Source organism: Lagopus leucura, unplaced genomic scaffold (genome assembly GCF_019238085.1).
Source record: "Lagopus leucura isolate 7727_CA_CO unplaced genomic scaffold, USGS_WTPT01 Super-Scaffold_100009, whole genome shotgun sequence".
Classification (NCBI taxonomy): Eukaryota; Metazoa; Chordata; class Aves; order Galliformes; family Phasianidae; genus Lagopus; species Lagopus leucura.
In genome coordinates, this window is record NW_024962266.1 from 27,073,001 (window position 1) to 27,099,073 (window position 26,073).

A 26,073-nucleotide genomic window follows, 5' to 3' on the forward strand; every position below is an offset into this window, starting at 1 on the left:
GAGTGGTAATTGCTGACTGGTAACTGCAAGTTGTGCTGCTGGATTGTTTTATAACAACTGCCTTGTGCAGCCTGTCGATGCACACGTCGTTCTCCCATGCAGTGCTGCAGGTCATCCAGGCTGCTGCTTGAAGCTGTGTGTCAGCGTGGAGGGCTCCTGCTGCTGCAGTCTGAGCAGAACGACTGCTTCTTCATGACTTTTTCTTAATTCATCTGACAGCAGGTGTTTAAAACAAAAGAAAACAAGCGTGGTGGTGGTAATGCTTAAGGTTTGAGCAATCTGGTGGAAAAGTTTACCTGTACTAAAGGAACATTCCTTTCAACTGCTAGCAAAGGGTCAGTGATTATTTCAGACATCCCCCTAAGATAACACTGCCTGCCATTCCCGTAGGCTCTGCTGTCAGCTGTGTTTCCATACTGACACGCTGTTTACTGGTTGGTTCCTCCTTGGAGCCAAACTACTGGCTTCCATGCTTTTTCTTCTCCCAGGAAAGTATTTAAGTTGGTTCTCTGTAATCTTGTGGCAGAGGAAAGGGGAGAGCAGAGGTGGAGATGCTAAATCATTGTTCTCTTGCTCTCATCACAGTTAACAAAGCTTCTGTCTGACCTCATCTTTAAAACAAACAAAACAACCCCAAGCCCACAGGCATTTTGATGTTAACAGAGCTGTTAGCTTTTAGCAGAAAGGAATGTTCTTCTAGTTAGCATAAGTTTCGTAGCCAGATCTCTCTGTCAGCATTGCTTTAGCACTGCACACCCTTGTTTAAAGACTGCTGCCTGACTTCCCTGCTCTCTGCACATACCCAACTGTCAGTAGCACATTCTGGAGCTCCCTCTGCAGCATCAGTTCTGTGTGTGTGAATCAGCTGTTCCGTGTGCTTCCAACTGTGTGAGTTATGAACACTGTCAATGAAGTGCCTCCAAGCTGACTATTTCTTCAGTTTTTCCAGCTTTATTTGTTGTGGAAAAAATAATCTCAGCCAACATTTGACCCAGGGTAGCTAAGACAAAAGGCATTCCTGAACAGTAATTATAACTTAGAGGGGGCAGTGCAGCTTATCTTCTTTCTTTACCTACGCAGTAATAGTTTGCTGGAAAGCAACGAAACTGAAATGTTTTCACAAGCATTTCGCATTTTTCTGAGGGAGTGTCTCCCAGCATGGCACACCAGATCTCTGCCACAATCCCTTCTTTCTTTTAGAACACGTAGGCTGAGCGAGCACCGATGTGTATCGGGATGCATACATAGGAATCTTTGTCTGCAGAGCTAAAGCACGCAGCATTCCCACAGCACGGCGTGCTGAGAGACTGCTGAAGCTTCAGGAGCTTTGGAGACCTTCTGCTTCCACTGAAATCAAGTGTGAAACAGCAGATGAAGATGGAAGCAGAACAACTTCACGTTCTGACGAGCCTGTTCTCTTGTGTTCGTCACAAGATCGGGGCAGGGTCCTTCCCACCCGTATAAAAACATTAGTTTTGCGTGTATCTTTTTTCTTTGTCCTTGAGATGGCCTCCAGGGGTGATAAAGTGAGAGTCATCCGATCCACCTTGTGTGGAACTGGAAATGGTTCTTAACAGAGCCAGCTGTTTCGGAAAGGCAGAAGCCTGGTACAGGGAGAGGTCAAAGAAACAGTAACTGCTTAAATAGCCGAGGTATGTGCCAGGAGTATTTGCAGCAGGAGCTTAGGGTGAAAACATTGTATTTCCCTAAAAATGGTTAAGCAACAACTGGCCTTGTGATAGGGTGAGCTTTGTGTAAATCAGTTAAATTACTGCTGTAGCTGACTGTCCATCATCACCCCTACTATTCCTCTGCAAAATAACTGTTCTCCTAAGACCTGCACGGAACAGCTTGCTGTAGATGGCGTTCAGTTCACTTGCAGGCCCTGTACAGATCAATGATTATTTAATTTTCAGCTACAAAGGTTACAGTCAGGTTATATCAACTATTACCATTTAGTCCCAACTATTTATTTTTCCGTTATCATGCAAACAATCAGCTGGTGAAGCCTGTGCACGTAGCAACAGCAAGAAGCAGAGCAGACAAATGAGTGACAATTAACTTCTCACATTGAACTGCACAGCAATTAAATGCAAAAGTAATTTTTATTTGTTAAAAGTTCCAAAAGCTTCAGTACATCCACATTTGACTACATATATATTTAACCACCTATTGTAATGTTTCTTTCTCAGTGTTCTAAAAACTGGTTAGCAAGAAATGATGTTCAATTTTTTGTGTTTATATTGGACTTCACTCTGTTCATGAAATTTAAGGGGAAAAAAAGTCATTCTGGGGAAGAAGTCATTCTATTGCACTTTCCCCACAAGAGAGGCTGCACCCAACTAATTCAGCAGTTCAATTTTGAGCACAGTGACCAAAGAGAAGGTGTTCGATTAAATTTCTCTATATATCATTAAATACTGGAACCAAACTAAAATGGTGACCTAAAAAGCATGTCAACAGAGTGCTGTTGTAACGGGGGCTTGACTCCAGTGCCTTTGTACAGTGGGTCAGCATTACAGAAAGCATCTTTGTAGATGGCAAATTTGTCCTGAAGTGGCAGCTATAGATGAGTAATTTGCCTGCGTATAAACAAATCAAAGGGTCAGCAATCAGAACCATTCCTTGCATAATAGAGCTTCCTTTATCTTTTGGTCACCATCATCGTTATAAAAAGCTGTGTCACCTGTCAAATATTGTAGATTTTTAGGAAGTCTGTTGGCAACCCAGACACAGTCATTTAGATCGTGCTTTGCTGCCTTATTGCTGGGGAGATTAATTGAGCAGCCCCAGCAGGAAGCAGCCATTTCCTCGAGCACCATGCTTTGTGAAGCTGTCCGTTGCTCCCTGAAGGCCTGGGATCCAATGCTTCTCTTTTACAACATTTTCTCCTCAGCAGTTCTTGCAGGGGATGCTTGACTGCAACTTTTTTTTAAACCAGAGCGACGTAACTATTTTATGTTTGCAGTAAGAACATACAGAAGAAAATAGTTAATATTCCATGCAGCAGTAAATCGAGATCAGCGTTCTGTACACACGCTGGGATAAAATAACCACAGAGAAATGTATTATTTACATTGAGATTATCTGGTTGTGCACATTGTTAAGTTTAAATAGATGCCAGAAATTTTATCTAGATGTGCACCTGCCTAGCACAGCGAGCAATGCCTAACTGGTATTTGCAGGGGAGATAGGCTTACAGTTGGTCCTTCTCTCCTTTTAAGTACAATCAAGCAGATGTAGAACTTTGGGTTGATGTGGAACGCATTTTTCACATAATGCCTGTGGGGAGATAAGGAATGACTAAAATAAATTGCAGTTAGACAACATCATCATCATTCATATGATCTGCTCACAATTATAGTTCTGTCCTGTGTCCAGCAGCAGCCTCGCTGCTCAGAAAATAGATGCACACACATCCTAAGGCAATGCAGGCCAACAGATGGTCTCTGCTGAACTGCAGTAACGTTTGGAGTCTTAAGGAAATGCTATATTCCTATCTACAGAAAATAGTTGAATGAATAATGGTGAAAGGATTGCTTAGCTATCACAGCCGTGTATCTGTAAACATAAGAAAGCAAAGGGCTTCAGTGCATGAGCCTCACAGGGAGCTGGGCTCCACAGGGGGGGAGCTGGTTTGGAAGGAGGCAGGAGTAGGGAATCGCTGGATAAGCAGCTGCTCGGTGCTGGGGTGGCAGCACCTTGTGGCCAAGCAAGGCTTGAAGCTTTTTTTAAATTTTCCTTCCAGTTAATGATGGTTATGAATACAATTTAACCTTCACTGAGAAGCAAAACGTGTCTATGACTTCACCCCCACACTAAATCAGTTGTACAGCTGGTAGAAACCGTACATCTGCTTCATATTCCTCAGTCACAACAACTCAGAGTGCTCCAGCTCTCCAAAAGCAGTGCTGTCCTCACAGTGCAAAGGGAAACGCGACAACCTGCGGGCGTTCTCCTCTTCACAGACTTCTTTGGCTCACGGGGTTTATGAAACACACAAGCAGGCAGTTTTCCCATGCGTGGGTAACAGCCAGGGACAGACAAGGTCAGCCTCTAACTGGGCTCTTCTCACAGCTCCGCAACAAGGACAAGCAGCCAAAGGAGGAAGAATTTAGAAACCCTTAAATACGACTCGAGGTGTCTGTTAGTGTATTGCTTTATGCTTCCTGTTCTGGGAATGCTAAGAATGAACCATTCACAGGATGGGGGGAGGTGACCTGTCGTCTTGCAGAGGGCTTGTACGAATTTGCACATTCAGTGGCACCTCGGGATGCTCACATCCCACACTGTGATACGTGAATGCAGGAGGTGCCTGGGGTCTCCATGCTGTTCCTCCCCCCTGTACCCCTCCTGCCTGCTTGTCCTACTCCTGTGCATTCATCTTGGTGAGCTGTAAGGAGTCACAGCAGCTCAGAAAATGTTATCTGCTGCAGTGCACATGTTTTTGTACTTAGTTTACACGCATTACAGCTGAATTGCCACTCTTAGTATCCAGTTATAGACTGACAGCGTTGGCAGGGAGAAATGCAACCAGGTGTTTTAGAGTGGGATATTTTTTTTGTAGATTCAATATGTCAACATTTCTCCCATCAAATCATCCCAGTTTTGATTGCAAGCCTGTATCATAGATTGCTCTGCACATGTTTGTAAATAGCATGTCTCAGTCCTCAGGGTTACGGTACCTGTGTGCAGCAGCTGGCAAAGTCGCACAGCAGACAGAGGCTACAGAGAGTCGAGGAGCAGCTGCAGGAAGGCAGAGCTGCTGGCTGGCTGGGTGTACTCTGTGGGGGAAGAAAATCAGTGTTTTGTGAGCAGAACAGTGTCTGTACAGAATTGGTGAAAATCTCCACACAAATATGAGTTAAGTGAACTACTGCAATAGTTACAGAACTCTTTACTTCAGACGGTACATAAAAAATCTGTAAGGACCGTAGACGTGTAAGGACCATAAAGAGCTGTACCAAGGATTGCAGGAGAGGAACGGCCAGCCCTGAGTCCCCCGAGGGGATGGCAAACAGCAGAACCTACCTGCGCCCTGCTGGCTGTGCCTCCCTCAGAGCAGCCAAGGGGCTGAGCAGGTGGCTGGGAGAAGGGCAGAGAGAACTCAGGGAATGGGAACATCAGGGGTAGGAAGCAGGTGCCTTTCTGGGTGGCTCTGCAGCAGATGATGAGCTCTGGGCTCTGTGCTGCGGCTGCTGACGGTTCACACTGCGTTTTGGTTCTACCACCACAAAAGGGTGAGGACAGAATTCAGATTTATTTGCAATATATTCAACATACTGAGGACCGGAGGCATATTTATGGTGTTTAAAGCTAAAAAGACTTCCTATGAGGAAAAGGGCTGCACAGAAGCCCACAAAGATGCATCAAAGCCAGTAAAGACACGGGTGATGGCAAGGACAGGTCTGATTCTCACCGTGCTGTGGTTTCTCGGCTGCAGGTGGTGTGATGCAGCAGCCCTGCCTGCAGTTCCAGCAGAGGTGCCAGTGACGTTACGTGGAGCAGGCCACAAATCCTAAACTACATCTCTTAAGATTACTCCCAAAAAAACATCCAGCTCAACTTTGCCTCAGGTACAACTTTGCGGCATTATAGCTAAGAAACACCCTTTGCTTATACAAACTGTCATTAAAAAAATCCCACCAGCTATCAGTTAGAGTAGGAAACTCTCCAATCCTGTATGACAAGCTGCCCAAGGAGGTTGTGGATGCCCCATCCTTGGAGGCATTCAAGGCCAAGCTGCTGTTCTTCGGCTTCTTTGTGCTAAATGCAGCTCATTCAGAAGCCTTGATGAGGCCTTTACTTGCTGACAGCAGCATTCACACTACACAGGATCTAAAGAACCCATCACCCAAGCAACCACACTGACACCAGCATGTCACTCTCAGAAGGTATCTTTAAAAATGTAGGCTGCCCAGATTCATGGAAAACTTTGACTCTGCTTTTTGTTCTAGATGTATACAGTGACAGCACGCTTCAATGAGCCACACTGATAGTAATGCTTATACAGATGGCGTTTAGGTATTCAAAGAGTGAAAAAAATATATTATTTACTTCCCAGGTGGACCAGACCAGTACAACGTTTGTCACAGCAGTTCTTTGGGTGAGCAGTGTATTTGGTGAGCTCACAAGGGTAATGTGTTGCTCAAAAAGCTCCTAAGCCCTTAACAAAACAAACAAAACAACCCTTCCCTCTCAGTACTTTACAGGAAGAAGCCATATGTAAGCTCCAACGCATCCAAGCACGGATAGCAATATCAGCCAAACTTCCAGCTGAAAGTCTGCTGTGCCTGCAGGCAGGCAGGGCTCTGTGGAGGGTCAGGAGGACAGGTCAGCATTTTGGGGCGGCTCAGCACAGGGCAGCACCCCGATGGTCACCAGAAAGCCCGGCCTCAGAGCCAGCAGGCCGACCTCCCTGCTGCCCCAACCTGCTACAGCATCAGCAGGGCACGATCCCAGGTTTCTTCTCCTACTTGCACTACTGTTCTTTCCCAAGTTTGGCTGCCCTAAAACATTTGCAGATCTAAAAAGCGGAAGAAAAAAAATGTCCACCTGTCAGGTGATATAAAACCAATCTCGTACTAAATGTGCCAGAATAATTTTTCTCCACCTCAACCACAGTTAAAACCGTCAGTCTATTCATTACTGTCTTTTTATAGTATTTTTATTTAATAAAACCTATTAAGACTACCATACAAATCTCTTTACTTATGCTTTTATCTTTTAACTGATCAATTTTTATATTGCTGACATCCCTTCTTCACCATTTGCTCATTTAAAAATTCATAGTATATGAGCTATGTCTCTGGAGAAAACGTCTATAAAATTTGTTACAGCTGGCAAATGTGTATGAGTCAGTGATAGCACATGACTAAATGCTTCACAGAAAATAAAATTTGTTTCTGTAGTAAGCAGAACTGTTTAAATGTTATTTATTTTTATGTTTCAAAGAAAATATATTGTGAAGTGCTGCATTGATTTAATGCGCAACAATGTCTGTGTACACGCTGTACCAGGAAAATTTATGAAACCTTTGCACAACTCCTTTAATTGAATTTTCCAAATCTCTCACCACACACAAATAATCAATATCTTCTGCAGAGAAAACCAGTCAGAATTATTACAGTCTTTCTTTTCAATTTTGTTGTCATCAGCACATACAGAGCACCTGGATATTTGTAACGTCTGGGTAGCAAGTTATTTACACCTCTTAAACATATAATTGCTTCTAAGTGAGTCCAAACTAATGTTTCTTTTCTTTTTTATTTAAAATAATTATATTCATGGGAGAAAGCAGCATTTATTCTCACACAGTTGCTACACGTAGCTGTTGGAGGTACTACAACGCTTTAATTTTTCATTAAACTTCATGCTCCAAAGTCTAGATCCGCTAGGATTAAAAATTAATGGCTATCGAGTCAGTAAAAAGGTACATAGGAAAATAGAGTGTAAACACGAGTGTGAAATTCATGAATAAATGTGGTGGACACCTACATATAAAATGCAGGCTGACAGTTCTATGCGTACATAACGGCGGGGCCTGCAGTCGTATGTCTCATGTGCATTTCTGTATCTGCCACCAAAGTTAATAGCTTAATATTTCATCTGCATTGCAGAAGATGTTAAATCATGGGAGAGGTTTGTAAATTGCCCCCTTCTATCCAAAAAGCTTATCAGGCGGCAAGCTCAGGCACTCCTTAAATCTCAGGCTGTTTCTAAAGGCGCGCTCCTCAGCTCCCGTCAGCTGGACGTGCCGGCAAACGCCGCCGTGCTGCGGTGCCATGGGAGCACGGCCAGCAGCCCCCTGCCTTTCAGCAGGGCTCCTTCAGTAGATGAAGCTGCCTGCCTGCGCTGGGCAAACCACAAGCACTTTTTGGATAGCAGCCTAAGCTGGTTCCTGTTATCTCTTCTGAACTGCAAAGGTCTTTACGAACTGAAGAAAGAGCTGCATGCACGGACTGAGAACACGTGCTGCCAGTGCGCCTGAGCAACAGGTTTTCATCCACAGACTAAAAATCAGCATACAACACTGCTCTCCTTAACGTGTGCTTTGGGGCAGGCTTACAATCGGTTTTGATTGCGAGTGCAGGAGGGCAGAATGATTTGTCTGCATGGGGAGAGTCGAAACACTTTATGATCAGACAGAGCAGGTGGGTCGGACCGAGCCGTGGGGTGTGTGCACAGCACTGCTCTGCTTCGTGCAGTCCCACGTACAAACACACACCGTGGGACGACTGAAAGGCATAACTTGGATTTCATTGAAAGGATCCTCACCTAAGCTAAGAAACTTCTTTCCGTGTCATCATGAACAGCTTTTCCCGAACAGATTAAAGAACTGAAATCCAGAAATGGATTTATTCTCCTTCATTTGAAAATGAGGCAGAAATGCGTTGTAAGATGGATTTCCTTTCACTCACAGCTACCCCCAGCAGCACAGACCCCACCTGTTTAGTTGCTTACACACGAAGACCCAACAGAAAGTCCAAACTCAAGCTGACATAAATTAGGATCAACTGTGGAATACTCAATTATTGCCATTCTGTTTTGAGAAGGAACTCTCCTCATTTTATTTTGCACTGTTTCCGAAATGGAACTGTACGCTTTGTGATGTATACGCGGTTCTCTTGGACAAAGAAAAGTCCTACAGAAGCAGATCAGAAGGCAGAAGTGGCCAAGAAGTACAAAAAGGAATGCCTCACTCCTGTGGCTGCGATGTGATTTGTTTTGAGATGACTCTACCAGAAATCAGCAGGCTGCAGAACTTGCAGTTGGAAATACTTTCCTGAATGCCTGAGGATTCAGAGGCAACAGTGTCAAGTTCAGATCTGCACTGCGAGGCAACAGACAGACAGAACTCTGAAACTCTTTGGAAGAGAATCCCTTAATACAGAAAGCCAAGTTTCCAGACAAGCCAAGATGAACCAGTTTAGACTTCCTGCACAAGAAAATGAACTTCAACAACAGGTCTCTCCATTTTATTGCCTTTCTATGTAGCCCGGGGAGTTTTAAATTAAAATTAGATTATCCAGCTGTATTTTAAGCCTAAAGCAAGGCGTTGTTTAGGAGAAAAAAACTTGCATCTCTGTGCTTTTCATAGAAGTATTTGCAGCTGAGGCTCTTGGACTAACAAAGGTGTTTGCCTGCTCAATGACAGCGCAGTCAAGGAGAGTTTTTTGCATGAATTTGAGCAGATTAAACTGGCTGCAAAGAAAAACAGTCAGTCTTCTTCTTGCCTTGTGGCAAACAAGGTCCAAGTGCCACGCTTCATAGCTGCTCACAGAGGTCAGCGTTTCCACTGCCTTCTGTGCAAGGCACTGCAGTGCTGGGCGGACAAGCTGCAGCTCAGTGCTACCTGGTCCCTAATCTCTGCAGTTGGCTTTCAGTGGTGATCTCAGTTGGGTTAGATGAAAACCCTTCCAGTTAACCCTGATCCAGTTTCTTGGAGAGCAGCCACTCATGTTCCGAAGAAGCAAACTTGAGGCCTTGCATTACAAGCAAATGAAAGGTGGGAACGTTTGGAACTGACCTTAGTGGGGATGATCACCTGTGGCACTGGGCTCGTCAGGGTGAACAGACAAGAATAAAGGGGCTTTTATTTGACTATGAGGACACAGCCTGCAAATAGTTTTCCCGTTTCCTTCCTACACAGCAAATATCTGATCTTCTCTAACACTCCCTTACTGTTTCTGCCTCAGACAGCAGAGTCACAGCCATGATTTATGTCACTGTTTATTTTTTTGGGTAACAGAAATTATTAATATCGTTTGTACAAACCATCTTAAATAGCTTTCCTTTGTAGAACGTTATCTTCACTCCTCCAAACACTGAAGTGATTGGATTTTCCTTTAAAATATGCATATCACAACCTACACATTCATTCTCAACACACATAAAGCATGTTTTGGACTGCAGCATACTGACTAGATTTCATCTCTTGGCAGCTCTTTTACAGTTTGCTTATATTCTATTCAAAAACATTTTGTTTACTGTAAATGCTAGTCATGGACAAACAATGATGGCATTTTTTATGCTGGTCACACAAAATGATATACTGAGTCCTGCATAATGCTGCCCATTGAGCAAGGAATGTTTTGTATTAAGTTGTTCTAAGCAGAGGTTGTTTATGTAAAGTAAATAAATTTCATGCCTCACCATGTGATGATAATGTGACATTCCATCAGTATCAAGCCACAGAACAGTCACAGGTTTTAAATTTTGAGCATAACTAATTACAAATAATGACAGAAAACCACATCCAAAATTAAAAGGCAAAGCATCTCCAAATGCTTTCCTTTTATCTCGAAACTATTGGCCTCTTCTGTGTTTTTAAGACTGCAAATAAGAAATTATTCTTTATTGAAGCAAAACTGACATTTGAAACCACCAAAATTGGTCACCTTGAGCTCATATTCTATTTCCCATCATGCTTTTCCCAAATACTTCATTCCTTCTCCAGTAAGACTGATCACTGGCGACTGTTCGGTGGGCTACTTTTCACACCAGCAGTCATTAAAGAGCAGGGCACAGGGAAGCAGAGGCTGTGCTGATCTGCAGAGGCCCACAGAGCTCAGCACCAGCACTGCCTGATAGTGGCTGTGCTCTTTTGAACAGGACAAGAGGAGTCTGAGCGTCCCCCCCCTTCCCTTAGCCAAGGCACTGAAGGGGCTGCGTGGCCACGTGAGATCAAACGCCACCAACTTCAAATGTTTTCACAGGCCTACTTATGAGGAAACCTAATAGCTGGGATCTCACAGTTCCCTGGAGCATGCTAAGCACCTCCCAGTACAGGGCGATCAAGGTTCTGCTGCAGGCAGCACGTGTTACTTGGCTTGTATTCTCCAAATGCGAGGAGAGAGAGGAGAGTGAGAGAACAAAGATAACTTGGATGTATGAAGGGCAGGGAAAGTCTCAAGGGCCTGAGTGCACTGAGTTCTGGATCGTGCCTCAAGTGCAGGGCTGTTAATGAGACACACTTCTATGGAGCAATACTCAGAACAACAAAATAGCTGAAAAGATGAAATCTCCATTTGAATAGTGCAAGAGTTAAGGCTGAGCTGCAAGTTCAGAAGAAATACATTTGATTACTGCCACTTTCATACACTAAAATTATGCAACTTACTTCAGGAGGAAAGAACTAAGAAGGAATCAACTAAAAGGCATCATCAACACGCCTGTTATGTGGAAGTTACAACATTGGTTTGCTTTTGGTTTTTGTTTCTCAGTACCTTGGGCAGGAAGGTGTCTGTGGTTCCTTTTCAACAGCTGCAGTTCTTCTGCTTGGCTCACTAGTGAAGAAAGAAACCTAAAATCAATAAATGATACCCCAGAGATTTCAAGGAAAACAACAGCAATGCTTTCTTATTCATTTGTGAAGCACTTGTATTTTCCTTCACGTGATTAATAAAAAGAAAAACCCCAGGTGTATCTGTGGATTGCTAAAAAAAATTGACAAAAGGAAGGCGAGAAGAACATAGTTTTGAAATGTGCTTACAGGCCTCCTATTACGTTTTGTCCCCATTTTTATCTTCTACTGTTGACACGGGACTTTGTTCTAATCCAGAGAGTGGGGGAATGAGGATTCTTTCCCATTTTGAAGGCAACAGGAAGCTTAGGGAAACAGTGCACATAATAAAGTGCCAACAAGAGGTCTGACATCTCATTTGCAACCTTCTGGGTGCGATGGTCGTACTGTCCTATCCACGTGTAGGGTAGTAATGTAAACATAGACTGTTTTCACAGAGCTTCATTTTGTGTAAGAAAGCCTCTGCTTATCTGCATGACAGTGGGAACGAGAACCCTGTATACAAATGCAAAATGAAATCTGAATGAGCATTGGAATACAAGGCAGGAAAGAAATGTTAATTTAAACAACAGTAGTGCTGGAATCGTGTGGTGCGTACATTCCACCTCATGCATTAGAGGAGTCTCAGTGATCGTTGGTCAGAAAAATCTGGTAGCTTCCAAGCGCAAACATAAGCAGCAGAGTCAGGCAGCTGATTTCTGCCCTCCTGCAGCGAGTTCCAGCATTAGGCTCTGCAGGTAACAGAGCAGCCTGATGGGTTCTGGAATAATGTATATCAGCAAAACATCGCATTTGCTGCAGGATAAAAAATTTTGCATGCTTATCATCTTTGAATGCATGTCCCATGAGAGAACGCAGTGACTGTGCATATGTATACAATGTTTGCATTTCCTTGTCGGCTGGGAACTAAATTGCTTAGTGCAAAAAGCCCAGAGGAGCAGAGCTGTACAGGTGAACCTTGGAGAAGCAGTCCCCAGGTAAATGCAGTGTTAGACACACGGCTGCATCATAAACATGCCGTGTGGGTACGGATGCTTTCATACTGCTGTGAAAATTAAGGAGCAGAACTATTCCAAGGCACAGAGATCGAGGCCTGAACAGAACAGAACTCCTTGGTGCCTGCAGCTAGTTTGATCACTAGGGAAGGACCAGACCAGGCAGAGAGTTACTTTTCCCTTTGGATAACCGGCAGCGTTTTTTGGCTGTTACCTGTAAGTCAGCAATGAGTGATAAGGGTTGGTTGTGGCTTTGCTTTTTTCTTGCATTAAAATACTTTCCTAGGACATACTGGCTTTCTAACTGCAGAGGCTGCTGGGAACTTCAGTACAAACGCTCTTCCAGCTGCTGAGGATTCAGAAGTCCCAAAAACCTCTGGCTTGGAATAAGGATAAAAGTTTCCTAAAACAAGAAAACCTTTGACTTTCTGAGTTCCTAAGACGGATGTGCCATCGGTAAGGTGCCCCTCTCCCAGCACAATAAGCATCTGGTATGTCCATCATTTAAAGACAGATGAATAGCAATTTTTAAAGCCTGGAAACCTATATTCAGCCTAATCCTTGTAACAGGCAAACAAACAAAACAACTTCCTTCCAAAAAGAGAAGAAAGGCAACGCAATCAAAGTGCAAACGTTTAGGCTAATCACTAGCTAAGTGCCCACTAAGTAGCTCACTATTTACATGAGAAAAGCTGTTGCTCTTCCAAGTTTTTCCTCTCCACCTGCGGCTGAGTTAGAAGTGTGTGTCTTTGGGGCTGCCTTTCTTTCATGTCCCCATTGGCTGCACAGGGACCTTCAAGGTGTATTTGCTCTGACCAAAGAATTCACGCGGCAGAGGCCCGCAGTGCAACACTCCATTCTAACACAGCGCTGTATAAATACTGTCGAAAATCCTTCTTACTTAGCGCTTGGGTTTTCTGCACTTCAGCGCTCAAGACGCAAGACGAGTCGGAGACACCGATGATATTTTCCAGCTCTCTGCTGCCCTCTAAAGCCTGGAAAAAACCATAATCACAGATCGTTAAATCTCACTCCCAAACGACACAGCTTACAACAAATTTCGAAAAGAAAGAACTTTAGGGATACTTTTCTCAATGCTACACGAGATTTTCTCTTACAGAGCGAGCGGGATGACGGAGTTTCAGGGCTAAGAACATGTGTTACTTTTGAAAACGGCATTCAGGTGCCTTTGGAAGAGTTGCTTAAAAATCTCCTGTTATTTACGCTTCATTCAGAAGTCTTCAGCTGTTTAAACAGATTAACGCTTGATCCCCAGGAAAGCAATCTCGGAGCATGTACAAGCTTGCTCCAATATGTTAGGAAAAGAGAAATCTGCAAGCATTTACCCATCTATGGGAATACTGGATACTCCCCCAGCATTTCACGGTAGATCTGGGAATATACAGTGGCAAATGAGAAACACAAAGGTTTCCTAAACAAACATTTCCACTATAAGACTTCCAATTATTAGCAATGCTGGTTTCGTTGTTTTTTTTTCCCTGTGAACAAAATGCTGCCGGCCACACATAAATGAAAATAAATGATGAAATGCTCTCCGTATGCTGAACTGTTTCAAGAACATTGATATTCGGCAGCTAACCTTGTTCTAAATGTATTTGAGAAAAGAAATCTGAGCAAACCAGAAGAATTATTTGCATTTTCGCATGTATTAAGCAGACTCTATTAAATGATGATACATTAGAGGTAAATTAAATAGTACAATCACTTCAACACAAAGGGATATTAAATCTTCAAGGACATATAAATCTGCACAGTAATAATTCACACTGCTAGTTATAAATAGTAGTTGGTAACTACTTCATATGCTTCCATTCATGTACAAAATGAGGAGAGAGATGCATTTTAAGTAGCTTGCTTGGAAAAGCAACTTCTAATTCAAAAATAGGTATCTATTAAGTTGCCTTATGTGTGTGTGTGTTCTCTGTACTTCCAGGCCAACTCTGCTTGGGTTCCAGTATTTTACTTGTTTCCCTGTTCCCTTAAACTCAAATGCTGCATTGAAAGCTTTCATTCTTATTTCAAATTCCACACTAAAAGCTGATGAAGAAATAACTAAATTGATGTAAATCAGACCTGTAGGCTTGTCAGGTTTTCTCTTGCTTTCAGAATTCTCACCAAGGATCTTTTCACGTTGGACTGCAAGGCTGCAAACCTGCACGTGAAGGTGAAACAATTGCTGTTAGCCACAAGGCACTGAAAAAAGCAGCGTTTACAGTGTATCCAACAGCTCCTTAACGTTGTAACAGCATGGATGTGAATAACCCGTGAACCAACGGCCCACCAAACCTCCCTGTGCCACACAGCATCAAATGCAGCTTTAAATATCTGCATGGGAAGTGCCAACCAGATGTATCCTAATTTCAAGCATAGAAACCCAGGTTCAGTAATCAGGATTTCCTTCCAGTCACACAGGATGGCAAACAGGAATGTGACTTGCTGGTACCACATCTATTACCCACTAACACACTTCATTGCCAGTGGAAATACCAGACTTGGTTATCTGTACAGGAAATTAAGATCACACGCCATCAGATTAGATCTAACTTCAGACCTCAGTGAGTGATTGAGGATTTGCACTGAGTCTTCCTTACAAAGAAGTCCCACCATGAAGGGTTGGCAAGGCTCCCCTGCAATGCACACAAATCAAGAGAGACAACAGGAATCATCTACCTGCTGCTTCTCCCCATAGAAGGGAGAATCACATTCACAAAAACCCCCAAATCCAGTATTTAGAAAGCAAGAAAGTGTATGGAAGCTCACATAAATAGCAGTGTGTAGGTGTTCATTTTAAATGTGTTTTACTGGCATGTTCCTAACTGCTTGTCTTTCAAACACTTGCCTTTTTTTAATTAAAAAAAAGAGCATACTGAATTATGGAGTGCCAACATTTAAATGTTAAGGAATACCACGATTGCATAAATCCTCCTGCAAGCTCAAGGTTACTGACACTGTGAAATGAGTCTGAGTGTTGACCAAGGGATTTACTGGTTCCCCAAGACTAAAATGAAAGCTCAGATCCACACAGACCACCATCCCAAAGCAAAGCAAACAGCCCTTGTACTGGAGTCTGCAGCTTTCCTGTGCTGTAACTGCAAGATGTTTTTATCTTGCATTTTAAGTATTTCTGTTTTACAACCCAGCATACCATCCAGACAGTGCTGCTGCCTGCCAGGCTCCACCACTAAGAAGATGCTTCCTGTCCTGCAAGGAAGGAATTTCAACCTGATGGTGGGGGAAGTTTCCATTACAAGACAAACAGAAAAGCAGCACATCAGCACCACAACTGGAATAATCAGATGGGAGAGTTACAACTTTAAGTGCAGGATTAATTATTTGAACAAATGTCATGGATATTATTAATAAAAAGCAATGGATGCATTAGTGGATGTAGTTCTGAGGTAATTTTTATCTGGGACATCAAATACAGTGATACAAATAATTAGTACAAACGACAGCAGAATAACAGATACTTGAGCATATGATGAAAGTAACACATGCAGGTACAAAAGCCCAACCCTCTAATGCCAGCTTGCCAACTAGCCTGCAGAAATTCTGCTCTAGCAAGGTGATTCTTCCAGTGCCACCCATTGCAGCACAGCACTTGCACTCTGCCTCCAGTTTCAAAGGGACTTAAGGTAAAGGAACGCAAGGAAAGAACACAGAAGTGTGCTGACAAAGCAATGTGTGGCAATAGAGGTTGCCTTATGTTGGGAGGTAAGTTCTCAACGAGGACAAACTGCAACAGCAGGAAATTCACCTCAGGTATTTTGAAGAGCAATCTTCCTGACCTACAGACATAAGAATCTACATAACAATTGGATGCCCAGAACTGGGCCTGAATTAAATACAGGAGAGTCAGAATACACAGAATGAGAATAAAGCAGATCAAGTTGTAGAGGAGAGATGAAGACATGGAATGACCACATTGATGCTGAGCTGTGAATGAGACTTTCATTAGGAGATACCAAAGATGGACGTCGAGGACATCAGAGGACCAGCTGCTGGATCACCAGCTGAGCAGGCAGAATAACACAGAAGGTAAGATTAGAAGAACAACAGTGCAGTCCTGGTGAAGGCAATTTTGGTCAAGTTCAAATAGTGGAGAAGGTCATGGGAATATTGAGGATAATGTGTTTATTGGATCACTTCCCAAGAATTTGGAAGGCGTCCTCAATACAATCCAACACACAGAGATTCACAGGAAGATGACCAAGTTGTATCACAGTAAAAACAAATATTTGCTTTGCCCAGCTCTTTGGGATGGGTGTGATTGTTTGGCAGGGCACACAAATAACACATAACACACCTACATGGCACCTCACTGCTGCAGAAAAAAACCCAGTCCACATTTCAGCTGAAATTTGGCAATGTTACAAACAATTCAGTGTTTCCCATAACAGAAAAGACTGAGCAATGCTAACAACAAGAGACACTAACAGCCTCAGCTGGAGCAAGTGTTTGTCATTTCTCCTTCCTCACACCTGTCAAGCTTAGGAAAGCACTTGTATCAGATACCTTGCCCAAAACATTTATCAGTGTTTTAGTAAACGTGGACTGCTCCAAGTCCAAGAATCTGAAGATTGTGGCTTAAAATAAGATTGGCAGAAAATACAAGAATTGTAAAAGATTCTGCCATGCAGATGTGAAGTTTTGTCATCGTTGTCTGTGATCAGATCTTAACTGAAAAGCGTCCCAAGGTTATTTTACCTTCATCTTTGGACTCCAAAAATAAGGTATGTCTTCAGGAGAGCCTGGATAGGCAAAGCATACTTTTATACAGACAGCTTAATTGTGCTGCCTCATGATGTAGTACCATGGACATGACTCCTGTTACAGGCAGTGCCACGTGCCTCATGCTGCCACCGAGACAGAACTGTTGCATTGCAAACCCTGCATTAACCCGTCCCCATAGCCCTCCCATTCAGTACCTTCAAACATCCAACCCTGAGCAATTGCAAATATTAAAAACAATCACTATTCATTTAATTCGGTATGAAATGTGAATCCTGCCCACAAAGCACTTTTCACACTTACGCATCCTTCACTGTTTGAGGCTGCCCTCTTCTGGATAATCTGCTTTCTGAAGTAGTTTCACCTCCTAGGAGGTTTACAAGAAAGGGAAAAAAACAACAATGAGAAAAATAAAATATTAACCTTCTGAAGCACAGGAAAAAGTGTTAATCTGAACACTGGCTGCTGAATGATCTTTCAGGCAGATTGTGTTTCAATTATGAAACAGGGCAGGTTCCTTAGTAATGAAACACCCTAACTTGACTATAAATTGTTCTTTCATAATTCAACCTCTCATCAGTTCACATGACATTTATATTTGTGGAAATCTTGGGATTAGCATATTGACAGCTGTAAGTCTGTGTAATTCTGACTTAGTTTCTTTGTTCTACATGTAAGTTTTTTCTATTATCTGCCTAAATACAGCACAAAGCTTTACCATGAAATACCATAATAACTGAGCAATGAAACCCTCACTTTCCTTTAATAAGAAATGCTTGGCCCCCAGCTCCATCTGGTTAACAACTACAAGGAAATAAGGTGCAAATTATTTCCAAGGGTTCTGACATCCTGTATTGACAGTAGAATGTTACTTGTCAAATGATGGGGCACGAGAAATCCTACCCCACTGCCATTGCTCTGCATGTCGAGTCCAATTTCTCTATTTCAGCACTGCCTTGTTTTGTAGGGGAACAGGAGTAGGTTATTGCCACAACAATAAAGCCCATGGCTTTATTAACAAAACCTCAACTAACACCAGATTTACAAGTGATATCTGTTCAAACAGCACAACACTTCAAATGTGTCTTTTCAGAAGGAAAAGAGAAATAGTGGGTTTAAAAGGACAACTTGTAACTGTGATATAAGAGGAAGCCTGCCCCACCATCCTGTAGCCATATGAATATGGGGGTAAAAAGGGATGCTAGTACTAAATAACTGAATAATGATCCACCTCAGTGTCAGCTACGATCTTGTGATCAGTCTTTTCATAAAGAATGTTTCCTCATGTCTGTATTTATTAACCGCATGGAAATACGGTGTGCATTCACCTTCCCACTGGCATCCTAATAGACATCCATTTTAGTACGAGACATTTTGCTCCATTTTTTCTTCTATCTAAGATACAAGGCATGTAATGCAAATGCAGAGCTGCTGAAAAGCTTTGGAACTTGTGATAGAGTCAGTGTACTACAAGGTGTTGAGTGGCAGAAAGGCACCTGACTGAAACTAAACAAAGGAGTCGTTAAAGCCAGAAATCGGATGTAGGGAATATCCAAGAGAACATATATAAAGAGCCACAGTATTTTTCATTTTGTATTTGACTGCTACCATCATAAACGATTGAAAGCTGTCTGCAAAGCTAAGGTTTAAAAGTACATGCAGATATCTGCATGGGAACCACGAGATCACAGCCTGAACCAGTGACTGAGCAGCTGGTGAAGGAGCGTGGCCAGCCCTGGGAGCAGAGGTGTGAGCAATTCTCCTGTGCAGCCCTGGGTCCACCCCTCCCTAAGCTCATTTAAGGGCTGGCAAGTGGAAGGGAAGCATCTCTACTTGGAGATCACCTCATTTGGAGTTCAGTGAGCCCCAATCCTTGGAAAGGGGTAAGCAATTCTTTCTTTATCCTCAAATTGTGAACTCTACTTTTCTTGGGTGATCTGCAACTGGTTAACAGCAACTTGTATCTGTTTCTGCCTATCCTTACAATATCCAGTCGGGTTGGAGGATACTTTGATACTGTACAGGCAGCCATGAAACAAAAATGGGCATTTCATTTAGAAAAAAAAAGAAGAAGGCTGGGTTGTATATATTTATTTTTCTCAGAACTGTTGTTGAGATGTGACTGTGTTAATAAAAAAAACTGTTCTGAATGCCTGTAGTGGATGGGGCATGGATTGTTCTAACTTGATTCTTTTCTTCAGAATACAAAGAATCTTCATTTGGTGGCCATTAACTACTAGGCTTCATGTGCTGGCACTGCACTTGAATCTAATTCCTTGCTGTTATATTCTGGGTAAGAATGTAGGATGCCACATCCTGATGAGACAAGTCAGGAAGTATGTACCTGCACTGCAAACATCAACCTAGTTTTCAGGAGGCCACATGCTGCAACTGCATGTAGCTGCATCTGATGAAGATGTGAGATACAGAACAGAATCATAATGTTTTCCTTAAAACATTCCTTCAAAAAAAATCTTTCTAGGGGCTGAACTTCAAACAGGTTTATTCTGTTCTGCTCAGAATATTTCCGCTCATCATAAATGTTGGTGAAGCCTCGATTACTGCCCGTAAATTCCAAACTATATGGGGCATCAAAAGCTCTTTAACCCAACAAAAAGACTTAACAAGTATTGATGGCTAAACTAAAGCCATACAAATTCAAAATCAGCCCTGAGACTTTTATTTAATAACAAAGGTAACTGAACAAGGAATGTGATAACAGGAGAAGTGATTTAATATATATTTGAAGTCTTCAGAGTGAGACAACCATCTCTGGGCACTGAACTAGCATCTAGAGTGCTCAGCCAGAGATCGACCTCACTGCACTGAAGGATGTGGGTTCAAGCCCTGTTTTGGCAACCAGCTCCTGCAAGGTGAGTTGGAACTAAATGACTTACATTCCTTTCTAACCCAGCTGCTATGTGATTTTTTTAACTTGTATTACAAGGAAACAAAAGGTCTTGGGTTTTATGTGGGAAAGATAAGTGTCTTTGTATTACTGCTTTGATAAGTAACACTAGGTGAGTTGGTGGTTTCTCTACTCTTAAAACCTATGACATCCATACAAGCAGGTTATTCCACTGAAAATATACTTCATAGTTTGTTTGCATCAAGAGTTGTCTGTGGAGATATATCTTAAAATGAAATGGAAATGATATAATTATAAAAGAGCACATTTTCTGAGAGCTCCTGACAGTCAGAGCTCTGTTAGCTTAACTAAAATCTGCCTCACTCTGAATAACTATGTTAAAAATTACATAGAAGGAAGCAAAGGAGGGTTAGACTAACTCAACTTCTTTTACACTTGATCTAATAACGTGTACATCACTTCTTCAATTCTGAGACTTCCTCTATGAATATGGAAATTCAGTATGTATGCATGAAGTTGTTTTACTGGTGTGAACAAATTAATCTGTTCCTCCATCTGAAACTGGGAAGCTTAAGACAAAAAAGAAAGCAAACATACTGCATGAGACAGACAGATCACTAAATCCAGCCAGTAGCCAGAAAAATGTTGCAGTAAGAAAGGCAAGATGTTCAACTCACCATGTGATAAGCCGTTCCTGAGATCCTCTGCATTATGACTTGAGGGAGATGAGAATGGACTTATCTGGCGTGTTCCTGTTGTTGGTGAGTAGTTCTGCTGCTGCTGCTTGGCTGAAGGGCTTGCTTCAACTGGCTAAAATGTAGTAGAAGACAAAGGAATCTGGATCAATATTGGCTAAAGACAGAGGAGTTCCTATATCCACCTGAAGCCACAGAAGTTACAAAATTTCCATCTGTAAACTAAATGCATCCTGGCCTCTGCTTGTCTTATCGGCAGCGCTGCATACTGCATCCCAAATCAGTCAGAGCCTCTCTGAGACCTATTTGATGAGAGAGATTTCTAAGCAATTCCAAGCTTTATGTACTCTCCCTTATGGGAAGCCTCTCATATGTGTGCACACATCAGTTTTAGCCTCCTTGTTTTCATTTAAAAAAAAAAGTACATAGCTTCCAAAGATTCAGATATTCTGGCATACCTATGTACATACATGTATTATTTAACCAACAGTCAAAAACTGGTGTTATCCTACTGAGAACTTTAGGCATATGGATATTTTTAGTTCCATTAAAAGACAGTGATTTCTGCTAATTAAAAACTAAACACAGAAGTCCATTAAAACCAAAACTCTGGCTTAGAATTTCAATACATTTCATGATACAGAAGTAGCAATTTAATGGTGTACAGGAATTTTGCAGAGAAGTCTCCATTTCTGAACTATAACCTGGGGTGCAGTTTGTTCTCTAGATTGCAACTCTGAGAAACTGGGATTTCCCTGCACTACCAGTACTAAGAATAAAACAAGTTGGTTGACACACAGAGGGCTGGCAAGAACTTGCTTCCAGTTAAGAAATCTAGCAGCTTAACTTGATGCCATCAGTGACAGACAAAAAGGAAACATGCAGAGAAATAGAAACATGTGTAGGTTGAGACTCTACTTGTATCAGCTGCATCTCACGCTCTTTGGAATCACTGGTGAAGTGACTCAGGGATTTCTGCAGGACTATTAGGCAATGTGCACAGTACCTGACAGTGCCTCACTGCTATGTAACCAGTGATTCAGTGACCAAACAGAAGGGCAGGAATGCACACCACGCAGCACGGCAGAAAACAAAGCTTCTGATACAGCTTTCCTGTCCTTGCCTAGCTCCTGTGTCAAGGAGGCAGTCAGCAGGTGTGTCCACCTGTCCACCACTGCTTCCAAATGAGATCAGCCACTTCCAAAAGTGGGCAGTGCATACAATGCATGAGTGAGTTCACTCTATTGACATCATATTGACATCATGCAGACAATAAGGGGTATTTTTAGATGAAGCCATTTTTTCCATTCCCTCCCAATATTTTCTCACGGGTTTAAAGAAGAAACAGCAGTGAAACAGTGATGCTGGTGGTTTATTTATTTTTTTTCCCTTCCTCTTGGAAACATGGTACTGTCAAAACAAAATGCACCAAGAAAGAGAATGAGCAATTTATTCCGTTCTTGTTACATCTCCAGACCCTTGGAGGTTGAGGAGCAAATTGATTTGTCTCTATTTCTGCAACTGAAGCAAGGAAAGGAGTGACTCATCACCTTCCAAACAAGCAGCCTTTTCTAGCAGGTCGAGCCCCGTTCTGCACACAAAACTTGCCTTTAAAGCAGTGAAGGAACTGTGTGTAACTTCAGCTGGGCCACTCATGTGCAGAAACACTGCTACACCCCAATAAACAGATGCAGAATTACAGTCACAGCTGCATTCTGAGCAGAACAAGTTGGATAATGGGACGCTATGCTGCTAATTATATTGCTAATGATTTATTTTTAATGCTATTGCAGAATTTTGCCATCTTTCTTTCAGCAACAACAGAAAAAAAATCCTGTAAGTCTTAAAAAATTGTGTAACTGTGTTTTGCTAACAGTGAGACCTCTGAGTACGAGCTGCATGTGAGCAGTTGTCTTGAGAAGGGCACCGATGTGGAGATTTACTGGGAGCTCATTTACTGACCAGCTATTTCTCCTAACGTACTTTCATACATTTTTCCTTCATTTAAATGCTCACAAAGACCCCTGTATGGTGTCTGCAGCAACACCCGCTGTTGGTAGAAGCAGATAATAAACTGACATATGTCATGGTGTGCTGCTATAGCTGCATTTACAAAAAGTAATAGCAACAGTACAATTTTATTTTTATTGTGATAACTGTGGTGAAATTTATTGCAGTGTAAGTACTTTATTGTTTCATTATGCCAGATTAGCTGAGGGAGGTAATTATAGCCTTGACATGAAAATGCCTTTAATGTTTTCATTTCAGTTCTGCAGTTTGTAATATGCAGATTACAGCATTATCATAATTCCATATTGTTACCTGTACAATTACCTGGCAGAACATTTGCTTCAGGATAACGGAGCTAATTTCTAATGAATGACTTCACCAAGTAGCTGAACTCATTCAGCTCTTGGGTAAATAGTGAGGGTAAATAACAAGAGCCTATTGCTCTTGTGATGTTCAAGTATTTGTGCAGGCACACGTTCCTTAAGGCCAGGCAGTTGTAGGACAAACAGAACACAACCAATTATGTACTGGCATCTCATCAGTAATTGCGTGCCTTCTTGCGAATTTTCCAGACAGGCACCAATCTGTAATATTCATTAACTAATGAGATACTGTGTTGATGTACAAATACATGTATACAAGCCTACGCACACATATCTGATATTATTTCATACACCAAAAATACTTACATTATGTTTCTTAACACTGTCCAACTTCAGCGACCTCTTAGCTCTGCACAATGAAAATACAGGCAAGTTTTACGGTCATCGAGACACAAAGCATCCAGGCAGTAAGGTTTATCATCTCTAATTTCAGTGACATTTACCTTTCTTGTATCTGGAACTTTTTTTTTATGCTACACAAGAAAAATATGATCTCAACCAAAGCAAATATATTAAGTAATTAAAATACACTGTACAAAAACATCGCTTGTTTAGGAAGATTAAATGTTTCCATAGGAAAATCCAATTCTCCATTTTTATACTAGAGATAAAAATCAAGACACTGAGGTGAATTTCACAGGATGCCAAATATACACTTGTCCCCTAAAAGCCATAAACAATGAAAAAATGCAAAAGCATTATTATTTACATACCTTCTGAGCAAGGGTTGAAATCATTTTTCCTTTAGTAGAATTATTAGGCATTTAAAACGCAGGTACAGCCAAGGTGAAAAAAGTGGTTCTTCCCATCATTTTAGCTCTTAACATGATTCAGTGCTACCAGACTATGACTTAACTGGGGAACAGATGCTCTATGTCTTTACAGGTCCCCAAACCATAAGAAACTATTTTCTAGTCTTCTCCACTATACTGATTCAGGAGCACGCCAAGCTCTCTCTGCAAAATCTGCTCTGCTGAACTGGATGCCCAGCTGTTAATGGCAATGCTAGGAGAGGAAAGCGGAATATTTATAATACTTTATATCGTACAGCTGTCTTCTAAAGAGCAGTCATCAAAATTTTATTGAATGCAGACTAAATGCTCAAAGGAAAGAAAGGTCAACATAAATTAAGACTATTTTTCCCAGAGACAACTGAAACTTTTAAAGTACATTCTTAAATCTTAATGGTTTAAAGCATTACATAAAACAATGAAGAAAAAAATGTAAAATCTTTCTAAGAGCAGTCCCCAAGGAATATATGCTATATCAATTTGAAGAAGATTTAGAAATGCATTACATTTCAAGATCTTAGCACAGTTTTTATCTTGGGAAAGAACGTACTGTAAGGAATTAAGATGACCTCATTCCAAACAGATCCTCTTTTAATTTACAGTACCACTCCAAAATAGCAAATTTAAGTGCTGGAAAAATTGAATGAAAAAACATCTTTGAAATATAACTCAGGTGAGGGTCTTTTATGTGTATGAGATTATAATGATCTCTCTTACAAAGAGGAAAAGAGGAGTACTCTGTCTTTTAAAAAGCCAAATAAACAGGTAACACATTTAAAACAGTGACTGAAACTCTTGCCAAAGGGCAGTCAAAGCTGTAGCAGTTTGATGGAATTCTTTACAATGTATTTCTTTATTTAATACCAACCCACGTTGCTTAAGGAATCCAGACTCCATTACATCTTCCGCTCTGGTGGCAGCAGGGAAACATATTTATTAATAGGCCTATTCTGAAAGGCTGCTCTAGGGACCGACGCATTTGCATGTTACGCTAAGGCATGTTATGATGGAAGTTTTTATGACAGACTTCCAAAAGAGCTGGAAGCCAAAGTAAAGGAGAATCTAGACCCGACATCGCTGCAGGAAGGAGATAAATGAGAAACTATGTGAAAATCATGCTAAATTATAAATTGGAAAATTTCTTAGGGAGAAAGCTGTGGACCGGTGGAGACTGCGTTATTTAAAGCCTGTCAAATATTGTGTACAGCAATAGAGGTGATGACAGTCCCAATTGCCCTCCACTGACTTGCAAAACCCTGCAAACACCCAAAGCCACGATGCTGAAGCAGCAGCCCCAGTCTGGACAAGCACTTCTGCTGCAAGGAGCCGTAGGGGCAGCTTTGGCCGCAGCAGGTCGGCTTAGCCCTGCTTGTCCCAAGGCCAGATCCTGTCCTACTCAGCAGCCCGGTTTGCCTGTGGGCTTCTTTGTAGAGATTGTCTCCCTGATTCTATAATGGGAAAAGTAAAAAAGTGCTCCTGGCATCTGCTGTCCGCTCAGAACGAGTTAAAATTTGTGCTTAATCTACGTGGACTCCTTGGCTGGGGTCACAGAAATAAAACTGATCCAAGTTCAGTTTGGTTTATCTTTTTTATATGACTGGAAAAGCCTTGCTGTGGCTCTGGATGAGAACCCAGTGCCAGCTTTGAACAACAACGGGAGGCAGAAAGATAACGCACATGAGATCATGATACTAATAACTTATTTACCTCTGCTTCCTACACTCAGATCGGTTCAAAATCACATAATGGGATTTATTTTACTCTGTACGGTTCAGGAAATATGATGGCTTATCTTTATAGCTAGCAAGGAACGCGTTGCTCACGTTTCTCAGGTTAAAGCTGTGTATTACCGCTAGTGTATTGATAATCTACCTTTCCCGGTCGTATTTTCAGTTTCTCACTAATATCCTGTGACTTTTACTCGCTCGCTTTGGAGTTTGGGTCCCTTCCAACCCAGGCGATTCTACGGTGCTAAGATTCTTTCGTTAAAAATACCCTAGGGATACAGCAGCCCGCTGTGAGGCCGTTTCAGCCGGCTCCCTCCCGCGCCCTCCTCAAGACAGCTCAGAACCGAACCCGCCCTTCTCCGCACAGCGCCGGCCGCCCGCCCGCCTTTCTCCTCAGCGCGCCCCCCGCCAACGGACGCCCTCAGGGTGGGCAATGGCGCCCGCGCGCCGCTACGTACGACATCGCGGCGGTTCGAACGGCTCCCGCCGCCTCGCGCGTCCCCGCCCAGCGCCGTGCAGCAGCCTAAGGCCGCCGGCTGGAAACGG

General features: G+C 42.2%; 1 protein-coding gene across 2 annotated transcripts; it reads right to left on the reverse strand.

Moving 5' to 3' along the window:
- Nucleotides 1-2,124: 2,124 nt before the first annotated feature.
- Nucleotides 2,125-26,057, reverse strand: LOC122181011 (integrin subunit beta 3 binding protein). 2 transcript variants are annotated; one of them, XM_042873090.1, is made up of 10 exons: nucleotides 25,986-26,011; nucleotides 24,669-24,710; nucleotides 23,316-23,358; nucleotides 20,599-20,731; nucleotides 17,356-17,419; nucleotides 14,395-14,473; nucleotides 13,202-13,295; nucleotides 11,229-11,288; nucleotides 4,686-4,784; nucleotides 2,125-3,282 (listed from the first exon to the last, which is right to left on the reverse strand). In XM_042873090.1, exons 1-9 carry the CDS (start codon nucleotides 25,988-25,990, stop codon nucleotides 4,726-4,728), a joined length of 579 nt encoding a protein of 192 aa, XP_042729024.1. In that variant the 5' UTR covers nucleotides 25,991-26,011; the 3' UTR covers nucleotides 2,125-3,282; nucleotides 4,686-4,725. The 2 variants fall into 2 exon arrangements, with proteins under 2 accessions (XP_042729024.1, XP_042729025.1); XM_042873091.1 differs by lacking the exon at nucleotides 24,669-24,710 and having other exon boundaries at nucleotides 25,986-26,057.
- Between the last annotated feature and the right edge of the window lie 16 nt (nucleotides 26,058-26,073).